Raw genomic sequence first — 18,263 nt, 5'->3', positions numbered from 1 at the left:
GAATGAATAGATGAATGAATGATAAAGAATGAACTCAAGTAGAGACGACGTAGATAATCCTTCCCAAGAAAGTAGATTACGGAATGCAGTTGAGTGCATATATGTGAGACCCTCCAGGGAAGACAAAGAGTTGAGTGAGAATATATTATTATCATGATGATTATAACGAGGATGATGACGTCTTTGTTTTTGGCAGAGGATGGATAAGCAGCGTGTGTGTTTATATCCTGAAGGGAAAGAATTTCAGGCTTCAAATTCAGCAGAATGAACATCTGAAAGAGTGAATGTTTGGTAGTAGAGGGAATGCTATCTAGAACATAGTCGTTGGGATTCACCATGGGCTGGAAGATGGATGCTGGCATAACTCCCAGGCCCTTGATTTTGGGAGACTAACCCTTTTAGAGTAAGAGTTTTACTTAGAAGCATCAGTTTGTAATCAGGAAAAGAAAAAATCAGCTTAGGATCCCCAGGTACCAAATTCAAGCTTCAGCCACCTTGGCAATGATTTAAAGTTTCTCTTAGTTTGGCCGATTATTAAGTTAAAGCCGTTTGTAGAAAAAAAACCAAAACAAAACACACAGACACACACACACACACACACACAGTGCCCTGCCAACTCAAGCATGAGCTTGAAGAAGTTCCTAATGTAATTGTTTATCATCCTTTTACTACTGCTTTTATAATTTTGGGGTAGTATCAGAAGAGTGGAATTACTTGATAGTAATGATAGTCAGCATTTACTCAGGGATTATTAAATTCTAGGCACTGTTCTAGGCCCTTTCCATGAATTACCTAAGTTACTTCTTGAAACTACCCTATGCATTTTCCTGTGGGTACTCTTTCTATCATAGCATTAAAATGCAGACATGCTAAATACTTTGCTCAGAGCTACACAGCTAGTACCTTGCAGCACCAAGTTGGGTTTCTATCATGGATGCTCTTCTCTTTTACCTGCCAATTTTCCAGATACTTTAATGAGTACACAGAGGCTTATCACATGGTCTCTGTCCTCTGGGAGATCATAGTCAAGATAAGGAACTTAGACAGTCCAAGCAGTGTCTACGAAAGGATGCTGACTGTGTGCATTGCTGGAATCCTGAGGCCGGATAGAGCCCCCCACCGCTGGTGTGTGAGGGGGGTCTTTGTGCAGCAGGTGATGTGAGGGCTGAGCCTTGATAAAAGGATTCCAGGAGTAGGAGAAGTGATGGGAGGAAAGCCAAGGGAAGGGAAAACTCTGACCAAGCCTGGAATTCAGGAGATGTAGGGAGTACTCAGAAGACTGTATGTGGTTGAAATCAAGCATGTGAGTAAGTAGTGGTGGGTAGGCCTCAGAAGAACTTAAACGCCAGTTTAAGGGGTTCAGGTTGAATCTGTAGATAATTCCTTTTTTTTTTTTTTTTACATCTTTATTCGAGTATAATTGCTTTACAATGGTGTGTTAGTTTCTGCTTTATAACAAAGTGAATCAGTTATACATATACATATGTCCCCATATCTCTTCCCTCTTGCGTCTCCCTCCCTCCCACCCTCCCTTTATGTAGGTAATTCCTTCTACTACGGAGACCTCTCTCTGTGGTGAGAAGAGTTCTCTCTATTGAGGACTGAGTAGGACTTATACAGTCAGGGAGGGCAGCTTGACTCTTAAGACAAGTTTGTTGTTTTTTAACCAAGAAAAGTAACATTCCTTAGTCGTTATCATTGTGTTCTCCGCACCTCTATCTAAATCTCAATGACATAATTGATAAATGCCCTGCAGACAGATACAGCTGGCGGATTTCCTCCCCTTAAGTCCTGGGAGAAGAGGGTGGCAATCCCATCTTACCCTTGACTGTCACCCTCCTCCTCTCTCTCCTTCATGTGGTAGGGACTTAGCGCTCACTTCATGGTTGAATTTTAGAGACTTTTACACAAAAGTTGCCTTGTCCTAAGGAAAACAGGAGTTTGCTATTGTTGTTATTTCTTTTTGGTGACAGGAGAGGAGAGTACATTTGGCATGGAGCAGAGGAATAGAGAAAGTTTTGGCTTTGGCGAATTTTAGCATCCTTACATCTTGACCATTCAGTCTGTTCTGCAGTGGTTTCTCTCCAGAGGCCTGATCACTTCTAGAAGGAGTACTTGTCTAGGAATTTCTGGAAGGAAACCATCCAAGTTGGGAAAATCAATATTCACTCAGGGATATGTAAGTAGGATCAAATCCTGCCTTTCAAAGGCATTAATACAAAGTTTGAGTTTCCCCTTATTCCATGAAATATCTCTTTTGTTGGTAAAAAATATTTATTGAGCTCAGAAAAATAGCTGCCTGCCATTGAATTTCCTCTTATAATAGTCATGATAATACTACCCTCCATTTGTTCACCTACTTGAATTTACAAAGGATTCGAGATGATTTTTCAAACTAAGCTTTGGAAATAGAATTTTCTCCATTTAAAGGATGTTGATGCTGTCATTTATCATAAATGCTACAAATTCTTCCCTGAACTTAGATACCACCCATGACTTCTACTTACTTGCCTGTCTATGAATGCCCTTCTCCGAAATAGTCCCTGTGACCGTTACGTGCCAGCTACTGTGTGTGCTAGCAAACAACAGTGGCACTTAACTCGTTCAGGAATTCTTTTTTTTTTAATTTTATTATTTTTTAAACATCTTTATTGGAGTATAATTGCTTTACATTGTTGTGTTAGTTGCTGCTGTATAACAGAGTGGATCAGCTATACGTATACATATATCCCCATATCCCCTCCCTCTTGCATCTCCCTCCCACCCTCCCTATCCCACCCCTCTAGGTGGTCACAAAGCACCGAGCTGATCTCCCTGTGCATTTTGTACTCATCTTTCGAGGCTACGTAAGTGTTCTGTAGGGGCCTGACCTTATCATTATCATCAATGTTTCCTTATAAACTTCTTGACTGATTTTGTCTCTGGCTGGCTTATGAATTGCAAGCTTGTGAAACTCAAATGCAGTTTCTTCATCACCAGTAGCTTCTAATTAAGTTACAACCCTCCGGGTAAACACAGAGCTCATTTGAAGTGGAAGAAAGGTTAAGTGATCAGTTCATTGTTCTTTTCTGTAGTAGGTCTCAGACTCACCGACTTATTTTGGCAGCATATACACATGTATATATATTTGCATAGCAAAAAGATACTGGCCTCCCCACTCTCCCACAAGGGTATAGTGGCTCTCGAATTTAAATAATAGCTACATCGCCTTTCAGAGAAAATGAGAATCACAATTGAAAAGCTGGGGAAACATTAGCTAGGCTAACAAGGCATGCTGTTTCCTATAAATTGAAGTGATAGGTAGCTAGATATGCATGAAGACAAAACAGCATACAAATGAACCCATCCATTTGTGACCGTGTACATTTAGATGCATTGAGATTAGAACCTAAGTGCTATTTCAGGGAAGCCCTCCATCCAGTATTACCAGTATTACCCTTTGTACCTGAGAAGCATTAGAGTGAAATGAACAATGGCGCCCCATGGAATGCAGTGCTGTAATGAAAACTCACAATAGACGGAGCTACTCATGGGAGAGTAAACTGGGGTCCTACTGTTTGCTTAGCCCTGACAAGCTGTCAGTGTCTCCTTTCAAAGGGAGGTTCTTGGAAACTAAAACCAGCATCACCTGGCTGTTCTTGTTCCTTTGCTCTTCTGTAAATGGTGGTGAACACTGGCATTCTGTTCATAGAAACATTCACACGAAAACAATAGTTCCAGCCAATATGTGCCTCTGAGAGGCAAAAGTGCATGTGCTACTCTGAAGGACTTCTGTGTGGCTACAATGCCATCACCTCATGCGGTTGGGATAATAAAAAATAGAGCAGTGCACCTCACCAAAAGGAGGAACATTGATCCTCGTTGGCCATTATAACTCTATTTCTGTGCTAGAGTGTTCCGGGGAGGACTCTGATTGTTCTTGGAAGATTCTATTCCTTTTAGTGGCTCTTACCTCAATATTATAAAGTCATCAATTCATGGAGTAAGGAAGGGTCTTGGGGGGCAAGTAGTCCAGTTTCACACATACTACAGCAGATACCTCTGTGACACCTAAGAGTGACACCCCACTTCACCAGGACGACACAGAGCTGACCAATTTGAATGAGTTTCCACCCTGTATGTTGTTGGCTTTAGTTGTTGGGAAGATTGTTTTGTGCTGAGCAATAACGAATCTACTTGTAATTTCTGTCCATCTGTCCTTGTTCTGCTGCCCAGACCTATGCAGAGTAAGGCAGCTCCAGAAATGCATGCGATTTTTAGAGCCCTATACCTATAAAGGACCTCAAGAGATGGCTCTGTCTAGGCTTTCTAAGTTCTGGGAAATGATCAGATACACAATTCAAGACAGATTGCATGCATTTGTTTATTTATTTCTCACATATTCATTGAGCCTATACTATTTATCCAGCACTAGTAGAGGGGCTGGGATATACCAAAGGACAAGACAAAGTACTTGGGAGCTTACATTCTTGTTCAAATATTTGACTTTCCTTTTTAGAACAATTATGAGAATAGGAATCTTTTTTTACCTTATTCTATCCGTATTGTTTAATTGATATTTTCACGCGTCTATCCACATTCTCTCTGATTTCATTCACAGATGTTACCCCTTTTCAGTAGGCAGCAATAGAATTCTTTTTGTGTGTTGAACTATTTGGAAGCTTTCTTACTAAAAAAGTTAAAAGGTGATGGTAAATGATTCAGCTCTTATTCTTCTTTCCCCTAAGCTATCTTCAGATCATATAACCTGTTTCTAGAACAACTTTTCTTACTTTTAATCACATTGATTGTCAGTTTTCTACGATGATTGAAACTGAACACAGTATTGAGGACCTGGTGGAAGGATAATTTCTTTTATTATTCATGCTACCTGTCTGTGAACACATGCTAGACTCACACTGCCTTTGATTATCACAATAGGGACACTGCTGGAATATATTTACCTTACCTTGTGATTGACAATCACCTCGGTTTTTTGTTTTTTTTTTTTTTTTTTCAGCTTGAGCTTCTCATTAGTTACTCTTTTTCCTTTCTCTGGCTGTGGGGCTCTTTGTTTTTTCATTTTAATGAAGCATTCTGCTTTAAGTTGGTCCTCTCCTATAAGTGACTGCCAAATCTACTCCCTGGCTTTGATCTGTCTCCAGAAATCCGGATCCATCCATCCAAAGGTCCTCTTGACAGTGTTACAACACAGAAATCCAAAAAGCATCTCAACCTTGACATGGACCAAACAGAAACAAACAAACAGAAAGCTTTGCTTCTCCTGTTCTTTACATTTCCCTTTCCCAGTTGCTTAACCCCCCAAAACCATGTTGTCTGTGACTTCTCTCTTTTGTTCAAGCAAAATCCTATTGACTTCATCTGGAAAAATAGCCTAAAAATCTTATTGACTTTACGTGTAAAAATATCCTCAACCTTTCATCCCGTTCTATGTCCACTATTAAAACCATTATCCAAGCCCCTTCTCTTACTTGGTCTCTTATAATTGCCATGCGTCCCCCACCGATTCATCTCCTTGCATCAACTTTGGGGCCTGACAATCCATTCACCACAAAGAAACCATCTTGTAAAGGTTAAATCAAATCATCTCTCTCCCATTTCAGCTGGGGACAAGGTCCTTTGTAATCTGACCCAGCCTTACTTTCTTGACTCCATTTCCTCCTGTTAATCCCTTTCCCACTAATCTACAACCACCAACCATCTTTCTGTCCTTCCCATACAGCAACTTCATTTCACACCAGGTTTGCCCTCCAGAATGGCTCTCACCTTGATCTTTGCATAGCAACTTCCTTACTATCATTCAGATCTCAGTTTAAATGTCACCTCCTCAGAGAGGAGAACTTTCTTAAATTTTCAATACAAAGTAGCTTCACTCACTCTCTATCATGTCCCTCTATTTGAACTGTCTTCCTGACACTTATTTTTAACATTTTTTTGTATCCATTTATCTCCATATTGTTTGTCTCCTCAAACTAGAATGTAAGTTCCACTGAAGCGAGGGCCTTCCCTTTCTTGTTCATTGCTATATCCCCAGAACAGTGGCCACTGCCAACCAGGCACATGGTAGATGTCAATAAATATTTGCTAGGTGAATTCTATTTTCTTTTCGTTCTATAGTCCTGTCTTGTCACTAGTTAGAAGTCAATTGTAACTCTACCCCTGTCTCCCTGAGTACTGGCAGTCTTATCAATTTCAATTTCACCTGTCAGCCTAATAAGGGCTTCCCTATTCCTTTGTCTTGGCCATTAATAAGCTATTGAATAGAGGAGGAGAAGGTGGGTCCCGTGGGGTTAGCATTCAATACAGTTACTTCAGAACACCTAAAAACTCCTAGTCATCTGAAAGAACAGCTCTCACAAATGACAGACCCAAGTTTCTGATACTCAAGAGATTAAATTTTATAATGTATTTTTTTGGAGTTTCTTTGGGAGTTGTTTTGGTTTTAATAATTATCTCAGCATGAAATATTCGGGTGTTAGAAATTACTGTTCTCAGAAAGTCACCTGAATAGCACGAACCTGGGCTTCCTAGTGGTACGTTGACCGTAAATTATAGTCACAGCATTCATTCCTCACCCTGGCTCTGGAGAACTGTCCCCTGGCCTATGCTAGACTTTGGTTATTGTATATGCTGGCCTTTCCACCTGGATGTTGGCATTTCCTAGTGCTTTTGCTGATCCCATTCTTCCATCTAATCCAAGCTTTTGCTCCTTCCATAGGGATTCAGTTCGTACAGCATGCTTTTATCTTCCACACCCTATCTCTCCACCTTGGACTCAGTTTTTCTTTGGAGCTTACGTCTTAGAACTCAGAGCTCAGAAGGCTGTGATGGCCCCTCTGTTTCTATTACTTTGTGGTGTCTTGTCTTCATGTATAAAGTAAAGATGATTGTCCTCTGCCCTGTTAATGGCACTGGTATGAAGGCTCCTCCTTCCCTGGGATGTGGTGGCACTCAACTGCAAGTTTTTCTGCTAATGTTAATCACTGACCTTCATCAGTAAGGAAACTCTGAGAATGAGATAAGGACGGAGGTCTTCAACCACTTTGGCTTCTTCCTATCAAGACAATAATCAATCCAAAGTCATCAAAATAAACAAACCAAAAACTAAACAAATATCTTTTTGTACCCTCTGGACTTATCAGACAGACTTAACTAGTTAGTGGCCATGACATACTTTGAAATACCTACAATTATTTTAGGAACCAGGAGGGTACATTGCGTGAAAGGTAAGTCCATCCCCAGTTATGCTCTTGTTTTCACTTTTGAATGAGGAACTCATTTCCAAGAGAAGCAGTTCAGATCTGCCCGACTTCCTCTGGTTCAGCTTCAGGGATTATTTAGCCTTCAGCCTATTAAAAAAAAAAAAAAAAGGCTGAAATGGCCAAGTCCTTAAAAGTCAAGACAATATTGACTTGTCTATACATTAGATCATCGGGCTATACGTTAGATCTCCAAGAACTCATTCATCTTGCATAACTGAAACTTTGTACCCCTTGACCAACATCTCCTCATTTCTTCCTCCTGCCCACCCTCCACTCCCACCCCCTCAGAAACCAGCTTCATTGTGGCCAATGTTTCACTATATCCCTATCTATCTATCTATCTATCTATATCAAAGCATCAAGTTATACACTTTAAATATATACAGTTTTTGTATGTCAAAGTTATCTCAGTAAAGTTGTTCATAAAAAGTCAAGACAGATACTGATAATTTAGGAACTCATAAAAACTTTTATAACCTCTGCCTGCTTTTTGTTTGTAGAAGTAGGCCTCAGTATACCAGAAATACAAAACTTCTTATTGCATGAGACTAGTTTTTCTAGCTGTGTAAAGAGATTGACTTTGTAATTTTTTTTTTTTTTGCGGTATGCGGGCCTCTCACTGCTGTGGCCTCTCTCATTGCGGCGGCCATGGCTCACAGGCCCAGCCACTCCACGGCACGTGGGATCTTCCCAGACCGGGGCACGAACCCGCGTCCCCTGCATCGGCAGGCAGACTCTCAACCACTGCGCCACCAGGGAAGCCCTGACTTTCTAATTTTTAAGATCGGTTTATTTGGGAAGAGAGGATAAGATAGAGAGACAAGTAATATCCAGAGAATGGACTGAGTAGGTTGACTAGTAATGGGGACAGGGATTCACATCCAATTCATGGATGCTAGTGTAAGTAATGCTTGAAAAATTATTGGATGGATTAAAAGAGTTTCCTTAATCACTTCTTATTTTTTTATTCATATATTCATTTAACATTATATAGCACCATGTGCCAGTGTTTCTGCTAATTTTAGGAATGCAAAAGTGAACAGTATGGTCTTTGACCTCAAAAAGGTCACAGTTCAGTGGGAGAGTCAGACATATCTTTTGAAACTATGTATGTAATATCAGGTAAGAAGCATTGTAATAAAGATATGTAGGCGATATGGGGGGGTGGTCAGACAATGCACAAGACATATGTGACCCCTGAATTCCCAAGATTATAATGTTGAATGGAGGGATTCAAGATGAGTTAAGAAGTCATCACTCAGCACTATGATAGGTGAAGGCCTGGGTGTTGTAGGAAAATAGAGTTTCTACAGTTGAACTCAGTATCCTGTGTTGTGGAGTCAGAGAGAAATTAAGAATTAACCAGGCCAAAAGAATCACAGGGCTTCCCTGGTGGCGCAGTGGTTGAGAGTCCACCTGCCGATGCAGGGGACGCGGGTTCGTGCCCAGTCCGGGAAGATCCCACATGCCGCGGAGCGGCTAGGCCCGTGAGCCATGGCCGCTGAGCCTGCGCGTCCGGAGCCTGTGCTCCGCAATGGGAAAGGCCACAACAGTGAGAGGCCTGCGTACCGCAAAAAAGAAAAAAAAAAAAAAGAATCACAGAAAATGAAGCAAATAAAGCTGCCTTGGGGAAGGAGGAGTGTTGGGAAAAGCTTCTCAGAGGAGATGGTCTTTGGGCTTTGTCCTCCGGTTAAATCAAGGGGCAGTAGGGAACTCGATAATATCAAGAAAGGGAAGGAAGCAACTGCTCAAGATTGCTCAAATCCTCTCCACTAGCAGCATCCCTTTAAAGAGTTTCAGATGCTGTGTCCACAAAGGGCCAGACCTTCCTCTTACTGTTGGTCGAAAGATGGAACAGTGTTGCCCAGAACATCAGACACTCAGTAATCGTCCCTAAAAGCCCCTTAAAGTGGCATCGGGGAGGGAAAATGATACTTCATCCATTCTGAGCAAATAGGAAATGGCTGTTTTTAAGGTTTGATCTGGAAGACACACACCTCCCCTCCCACAGGGCAGACCCCGCACTACTGAATTTATCTGTGTCAGAGACTCCAGAGGCTGAATTGACTGTGCTGTAAATTGAACCTCGGGTTCCATTCTGAGTACTTGGAAAATGACACTCCAGCCGCTAAGCCCTCCCGCCTGGGTGGTTTTTTTTCTTCAGTTCTGAGATGTTGAACTATTTCTGCAGCTCTTGGTGTTGTCTGTACCTGGGCCAGGAAATGCAGTTTTGATCAAATCTCATAATAATATAGGGAGATGTGGAAGATTAATACCTATTGATAATCCAAACTGCCAGAAAGGGAGATACAGAGGAGAATTTAATCACCTGAAAACTGGTTGCAAAATAGTGTGGTTTTATTTTCAGCTGTCTCTTCCATCTACTTGTTTCCAACCCAGGGTGAGTTTTGACGAGGGCCACTCCTGGAACAAGTACGGTTTCACTTCGGTTCCTCTTTTTGTGGACGGAGCTCTGGTGGAGGCAGGCGTGGAGACCCAAATTATGACGTGAGTACTTCTTTGTCTGTGGTCAAAAGGAGCCTGGAGACCTGGGTTCTATTTCCATGGAGGCCATGGACTTTCTCCAGGGAGGCTTACATGAAAGGATTTCAGTCTCTGGACCAAAGTTTCCTCATCTGTAAGATGGACATATTTATGCAACACCCACCAATTCAAGAGGCTACTGACAGGATTAGAGAAGCTGGGCTTCCAATTGAAAAGTTAAGGTTTCTCATAAAATTAAAGTATTGTAACAAATTTCCGTTTATCCAAAACCCAAGCAAACAGAAAGCTTAAGTCTTTCGATGTGTTTTCTCTCTTTCCAAAACAGTCTAGTAAGGAACAAGGGATGGGGACAGAGGGAACAAAACAGCCAACTTACTGAAAACAGGGAATGTTTTAAGGGAACCTCCTAGCATCTGTGATATACACACACACACAGAGATTTGCTGTTGTTCCATTTCAGATTAATTTGCTGTGAAAATTTTTCTACGCTCCTTTACGATGAGAATAGATGGTAGAGATAGAGGTCTTAAAGCTGTGAAGAGCTCCAAAGTACTTTCTGAATATTAAAGAAGATAATAATTTGATGTTTTCTAAAATTATATCATAGTTTAATTCTTAAAAAGTTGATTATGCGTGTTTGTGTGCACTACTGTAGGTAGGGGGGTGAGGAGGAATAGTTGTGGGAACCCTTCACCAGCAATACGAAGCCCCACCGCTCTCCACCTCCCCTACTCCCAAGAGACTGGAATATCTTACACTTTAATTATTTGCTGGACAGAGTGAAGGGAGTCTGCTGGGCAAGATTAAGGGGAATTTGCTATACTGTGGACTTGTCACAGAAAGGCTTATAGAATGCTCCTGGGCTAGTTTGGGGGAACGCTGTCATCTTCTTACTCTAGGGGACACTGCTCTTCTCTTAACCTTTGCGTTCATTAATTTCTTTATAGTTTGAATCAATTTTTTCCTGATAGGAGACTGATGAACTTTGCGGAGGAGGCAAATACAAGGGCAAATGGCTAATTCCTGTGCTTTACTTTTTTTTCCCAGAGTGATCAGTTGAAAAAGCTTTTATAATTGCAGCTCCGCTGTTTTGATCAAATGTTGTAATCTAGCCCCAGACCACTTTGCCATGCTCCTTCCCTCCACTTCCATCCTCACAACCAGAGGGCTGACCAGCCACTCCTCTGAGCTTTCAGAATGACAGAAAGAACCCAGCCATGATGGAAAATGGTGCACAAATTGGAGAAAACAAACAGAACAAATGGACAAAAGTCCAGTCCTAGGAAATTCAGCAGAAGCTCTACACAGGGGTTCCATGTCTATAGGAAATGTCTGTAAAAAGAGTCTATAGGATTCCCAGTATCCTCATTATTTAAAGAATGTTCATAACAGAAAATTTGGGTGGCTTCACAAAATGTCTTTAAAATTAGTTGGAACAAGTGCAACGAAGAGTGATTTTAAATTATTTTCAGTTCTTTCTGAATTTTCCAAATTGCCTGTACAACCTTCTCTCTAACATCAAGGGTGTGAACTGTGTCTTTTACAGACTTAACGCTCATTTTTGAGCATGATCCATGTGTTAGGCACGTAGGCTCTATCGTTGGAAATTTAAAGACATGATGTCAAACCCTATGAGGCGCTGCTACAGTCTTCCCAAGGGGTATATTGTATTCGTACCTTCTCTGGACAGTCCTGTTGTACAGTGTAAACAAGGGTTTCTTGTAGAATTTGTTCCTCAGGAAGTACAGCTTTAATTTGAGTTTTTCCAGCAATTTCTTTTTGTTCTCCTAAAATATCCTCCAAAACAGAATTGTCTCACCATCTAAATTTCTAATTAAATGGACTCTGTCGTTGCTGTCAAGTCACTTTATTAATTAAGACTTAACACTGTTGTATTCAGGTTTAGCTGTTTGAGCCATGGACAGTATTTAAGATATAGTATGTTAGTAATGCTTAGAGTCTAAAGCCTCATCGTTTGGTAGAGACACAGCAACAATATGTTGTATAAATACAAATTCTGGATGTTCAAAGGCAGTATCATAACATAAACTTCATTTCTAAAATAGAAATGATTTGATAAATATGTAGATATATAGGCATAGTGGATATATATTCAAGTGTTTGTGTGTATAGACATATGTACAGGTGTATATATACACATAGATATACATGTATATATGGAGAGATTTAGACAACAGAGGTACAATGAGAGAGAAATCCCAAGGATCTAGGGTCCCAGCAAGACCTTCGAAAAGTTATATTATTAAACAAAACTAGTGGTACCTATGTGCCAGTTACTATTCTAGATGAACAAATCAAGAAGAAACCCCTGTCCTCGTGGACTGCATACATTAAATAAATGTGACACACAAATGACTCTGTCATGTTACCCAGAATCCTCTGCCAAGCGATTAAAATATTTTCTTAGGAATTCCAGGAAGCATACCCCAGAATACTAGGAATACTGCCATCTCTTTTCATAAGGATCTCTGACCATGAGCTGACCTTTCCAAATGATTTCCCATCCTTCGCTTAATCACTAGATATGAAAAGAAAACCTTCCTCCTTTCTGGGACTTCCTCCAATACGGCCACTAGGAAGTTTCAAGTATTGAGTTCTAAGTTCTGTAAGGCGAAGGTTCACACATTCAAGAAGGTTGTGCAATCTGCTTCAATGGATCAAGCCAAATGTGTCTGCTCATCACAATCAAATCTGACATGGCCCTAGAAGGTTGGGCAGTGAAGATATGTTTGGTCCTAAAGTCAGGTCTTCCCTGTTGTTTTAGCAAAGGGACATACTGGTCCTCCTTTTATTCTGTGTTCTCCTTATCTCATACTGTGCTTTATCCTGTGTTCTCTTGTATGAGGCCTCTCTGAACTCATTTCATGCTTCTCTTGGGCATTACTTTGAACAATAGTACATGTACACCAATCTCTGCATGACCTGGCGTTCCCCAGCAAATTTAAGGCGACAGTTTAAATTCTGTATTCATCTAATCGTAAGTGGTAATATATATATATTTTTTTCTCAGCTTTGGATGGGGTTTAGCTGGTCACATGGATATGAGGGAGATTGACCTCAGGGCTAAACCATTTACTGAAAAGATGAGCTACTGCTTCTGTTTTTCTTTCCTCCCCAGTAAGACTCCAAGGAGTGTGGCAGAGTTTTTGTCTCCCTTCTCCCTTGCTTATCAAGATTCTTTAAATGCTAGTAAGTAGAACAGGAACTAGAATAGTGCATAATTTTCTTATATGGGATTTGAGGCAGACAGGTATTTGTCCTTCATGGAATTAAGATGAATTTGGAAGCAATCATCCAACCAAGTGTAAACAATTCAAGCTCCCTATTTTTAACTTTTTATTAATTCAGAGTTTCTCTAGGCTGAAAATGATCCAGGGCTCCTTAGACAGCCAGAAGTGTAGGGCCTGGAATGATTGCCGAGAGGCAATGTCTGGCTCTGTCTTCGGTTTAAAAAGGACGTTAAAACCAAGTGGCCCACTAAGGATGACCACTGCTTTTCTCACATGGAATAGCAATGACAAAGACTAAAGCAGGAGTTCAAATAATTTTATATATGCTGTAGGAACTTCGAGGACAGGAGGTCCATTTGGGGACAAGATTGCTTAATGTTGCCATTTAGCCAAAAACTTATTTATGATGTAGGCTAGTTGATTTCTGTATCCTGCCTCTTTCTGTTAACCCTGACTCTGTAGTTCAACTGAAGTCAGGGAGAAAGAAGGGCTAGTAGCTCATTCACACTAAGGTTTTATTGCCTTGTTACCTTCATTTGGAGAATATAATATATATAAGATTGTGATGGCTAATGTTATGGGTCAACTTGACTGGGTCATGGCGTGCCTAGATACTTGGTCAAACGTTATTCTGGATGCTTCTGTGAAGGTGTTTTTGGACAAGATTAGTATTTAAATCAGTAGACCCAGTAAAGCAGATTGTTCTCCGTAATGTGGATGGAACTCATCCAATCAGTTGAAGGCCTGGTTAGAACTAAAAGGCTAACTCTTCCCTGAGCAAGAGAGAATGCTTCTTGCCTGGCTGCATTTGAACTGGGACATGGCTTTTTCTTGCCTTTGACTCCAACTGGAACTTCCACTTTTCCTGGGTCTCAAGCTTGGAACTATACCGTTGGCCCTCCTGCATCTCCAGCTTGTTGACTCACCCTGCAGGTCTTGGGACATGTCAGCCCCCATAATTGTGTGAGCCAATTCCATATAGTCAGTCTCTCTCCCTATTTGTCTCTATCTCCTATTCATTATGTTTCTCTAGAGAGCCCTGACTACTACACATTCATTCAGAAACATTTCATGAGCTTCTGATATGTTTTAGACCCTCTTAAGGAATATCAAAGAGGTAAATACAATTATATCTAGCTTTAAGGAGCTCTCAGTCTGGTGTGTTGGGGGGTGCGTGGAACGAGATACACAATCATCAAGAATCCCTATTATATAACCAGGATACAAGTAGAGGGAAATGAAAACTTCACATGTACGAAATGTGACAACTGAGTCAGTCTGGAAGTTTCAATAGCAGTTCACCAATGGACAGCCAATTAGTAGGTAATAGAATGTAAGCTCAAAGAAAGCACACATTTTAAACAGTTTTGTTGAACACTATAACCTCAGGGCTTAAAAGAGGGTTGGCATGTAGTCGGAAATCACTTCTCATTAGTTGAAAGAATGAATGACTTCAAAGCAAAGGAAAGAACCATGAGAGAGCATGACTGGGGTTAAGGGGTTGAGCCTATGAAGGGTCTTAGGTTATGTTTAGGAATTTGACTCACTTCCACAGTGAGGTTCTTGAAATTGGAAATATGGAAACGCCACTCCTCTTCTCAAAATGCGTGGAGGGCTTTCCGTTGACTTTAGGATGAAGTCCAAACTCATTGAATGGTCTATAAATATCTACACTGAGTCCATGTCTGGGACCTCATTTCTGGCTCCCATGCTCTGACCACCCTTCTCTGATCTACTGGTGCCTTTCTGCCCCAGGGTCTTTGTCTGTGTATCCATCTGGAATGTGCTTGCCCTCCCCACTTGAACAACCAAGCTTCTAATTAAGTATCTTTCAAGTGTCAGCCTAAGTATCGGTTTTCTGGCACACCCTCCTTTAGCCCACCAGACCAAGTTGCGGCCCCACTCTCTATGTAGCCTTAGCCCTACGTATTTTTTCCTTCACAACACTTTAGGCGGTAAATATTAATGAAAATGGCCGTTGGTTCAGTAGGTTCCCCTCCCCCTTCGTCTAACCTTAAGACGCAGACACACGTGTTTGCACATAAACAACACACACGCGCGCACACACACACACACACACACACACACACACACTGACTTTAAGTTCCCATGAGGGAGGATCTTTGTGTATTTTGTTTTTTGACTGCCATGTGCATCAGTTTTGTGCTAGCACCGAGGATTTAACCATATATATGTATTAATATTAAGTGATTGAATGAAGAAATGAATGAATGAACACATGACTCTTACAGTCCCCAGTAATCTTACCACCATTGTGAGTATAGTGACTTCTCTGGCCCATGGCTCTAGCATTTTAGGGAGTTGCTTATAGATCCCCAGAGATGCTGAAGTGCTCTGATCAGAATCCAATAGTTGCAAGTTACGGGAGCCTGGAGTTGGGTAGGAATCAGAGCAGCCTGTGTCTGTGTGCAGACGTGTGTATAGGGGATGATGAAGCAGGGGTGGAATGGCAGTGGGTGCAGAAGGGCAGCTAGAGAATGAGGACCGTCCTGGGAATGATTTCTTATTTCTTCCACCTTCTGCAGAATCTCTCCAGTGTGCAGTTCTCCCGGAGGCCAAAGCTCAGGAGCATGGAAACTTCTAACGCCGTGGCTTTATAGGGGAATCTGTGTGGGAGAGACAGTTCCCAGCTTGCAGGCATGGGATTTGCTTGCTTTTATTCCTCTGTTTTCCACTGTCTTTTCAAATGTTATTATTTCAGCATCTCCCTGGTAACCTTGACAGGAACCATCTAGTCTAGTCTAATTCACAGTGAAATGTGACCGTTCTTATTACTTAAGGCTGAGAACAGGGCTGGATGATTGACAAGCCGGAGGGCCTATTGCTGTCTCAGGCAGTGGCTCTCCAGCTGACAAGGTGCCTGTGGCTGTTAGAGCCCTTGGGACTCTTTGGTCCACTGTTAGCCCCCAAATTAGCACTTTTAGGAGAGCTCTTTTTTGCTTGGCTCAGATGTGGCATCAGATGGAAAACACTGCTTTCCTACAGCCTCAAAGCCACATTTGAAATTCTTTCTTGATATGAAGTGTTTTAACCAATTGGTTGTGATTTAGCTGATCTTTCACGGGGGCCAGGGAGAACCCGGCAGCCTCCCAGGGGGGAAACAAATCCCCAAAGGGAGGGGTGCAGCTTCCCTGGAAGAGAATAGATACATTCTTACCAGGAGTGGGCAGCAGCCAACCTGTGTCTGTTCCATACCTTCCTTTGTGTCAGGTATCTTGCTGAGCTGTCTCTCAAACTTGATTTCATTGACATTTTGCAGTAACCCCATCAGGTAGATCAGATTATTGTCCTTGGGCAGAGGAGAGCACTGAGGCTCAGAGAAATTAAGTGCTGAGCTCACACACTCAGTAAGAGGAAAACTGAGAGCAAGGAATGTGAGTTGCAAACCTTAGGCTCAGAGCTGAAATTCGAAGAAAGATACTAGAATTCTCCAAGGTTTGTTCAATAAAGGACTGTGGCATTTGGGGCAAGAGGGGCGGGGATGTTATTCACTAAGTATTGATGGGTACCCGCTGTGCTACCAGACACGAAGTCACAGCAGACCCATTCAAACACAATCTATCTGAAAAAATATGACCAACACATGAAAGAACTACAAAACAAGTAAATGGTAAGGGGGTAGGACAAACTGTAGTTGCCAATGGATATCAAAGAAGAGATTAAAAATAGAGTAGCTAGGTAGGGCTTTGTGTCTGTGCAGAGAGGGAAGAGCAAAGGTATTCTAGGTGGGGGAACAGTGTGAGCAAACATGGAACGGTAGGAATATGAACTTGCCTGGCCTGTACAGGGGAGAGTGAGAGATGAGAAGGGCCGGAGATGCTCTCAGCAAATTGTCTAGGGCCAGTTGCCTCGCTGAGTCCCTGTATAAATCCAATTCTAATTGGCATAAATCTCTGATCCATTGTTCCGCCAGCAGAACTAATAGCCAAAGGGAAGGGGGAGAGATCACATTTTGCCTAGAAAATTATACAAACCCCAAAGCTGCGGAGGTTTGAAAAAAGTGAAGACCTTCTTTCTACTTAAGAGACCGTGACCTCATGCTTAGCCATGGACATGCTCTCAAATACAGCCCTGGAGCAACACAGAGACCTAGCCCTGAGCTTAAGTACATCGTTTAGCCTCTAGTAACTACATCCGATAAAGTCAGTGGAAATGAAGCAGTGCTGCTTCCATTGATCTGTTTTTCAATTTTCTGTTGTTTGCCAGAAGAGTCTGATTTTACTTTGCCCAAAGTAAGTCATTCGAGTAATCAGCAAATCCAGTGAAACTCCCAAATCATCGCCTCTCAGGCTGGCTGCTGGATTCACGTCCTTCAGGTTGTCACCAGACTTGCCATCCATTCAGAGGCCCACTGAGTTGGGGCCAAGGAACACAAAAGCAGAATGCATGCCTACATAGGGGGCTTCGATGATATTGGGAGGTACTGGCAGCTGGCAGTAGGCTGGGAAGAAAAGGCTTATTTTGACCCATGGATTGCTGTGTGGGATGGGGTGATGGCTGAGAACATAGGTCCTGGAGGTCCACACTCCAGGGACAGTGCTCAGACTGCCACTTAGTATCCCTGTGACCTTAGAGGTCTTACCTTCCCGCTGAGCTTGGGGTTCCTCGTGTGAATGTGAGAATTAAGTGAAATAACCTCCACTGAGTGACATTCGAGATGTTTGCAGTCTCCAGAGTCTAATGATCAAGAAACGGGCCACCTTCAGGGAAGAATTTTGACCGGCTAGGGCAGGGGTCAGCAGACTGTCTCTGTAAAGATTTTTAGACTTTGCTGGCTGCAGGGTTTTTGCTGCAGCTACTTGCCCCTCCTGATCTAGTGTGAAAGCAGCCATAGACAACATGTAATGAGTGGACATTAGTGTGTTCCAATAAAACTTCACTTATGGACACGGAAATGTGAATTTCATACAATCTTCACATGGTATAAAATATGTTCCTCCATTCACTTCCCCCCAACCATTGAAAATGTAAACACCATCGTTAGCTTGTAGGCCATCCAAAAGAGGCCTTGGGCCAGATTTGTCCCACTGGCTATAGTTTGTTGACTCTGAACAAGAGGGTACATGGAGTTTAATCTTTTGTGGCTGTGTTATAAATACCATTTGAATTGTTGACACAATGTCTACAAACTTAGAAACTCTCCACGAACTGCTGTCCGTACTACTTATCCATAACCGTCAACTACTTCAGTTGCACTGTCTTATAGATGTCCTTGGTATCCGCT

The 18,263-nt window shown here is 41.8% G+C and overlaps 1 protein-coding gene across 1 annotated transcript in view; it reads left to right on the top strand.

Annotated features, from left to right (window-relative positions):
- The window catches only part of SORCS3 (sortilin related VPS10 domain containing receptor 3), a 595,228-nt gene that overhangs the window by 515,921 nt on the left and 61,044 nt on the right, over positions 1 to 18,263 (top strand). The window contains exon 14 of the mRNA XM_065894299.1: positions 9,663 to 9,770. Coding sequence (XP_065750371.1) covers positions 9,663 to 9,770 — 108 coding nt within the window. The remainder of the gene's footprint in view (positions 1 to 9,662; positions 9,771 to 18,263) is intronic.

The sequence above is a fragment of the Phocoena phocoena genome, chromosome 16 (assembly GCF_963924675.1).
Source record: "Phocoena phocoena chromosome 16, mPhoPho1.1, whole genome shotgun sequence".
NCBI classification, from domain to species: Eukaryota; Metazoa; Chordata; class Mammalia; order Artiodactyla; family Phocoenidae; genus Phocoena; species Phocoena phocoena.
This window is presented reverse-complemented; position numbering and strand designations above follow the sequence as displayed.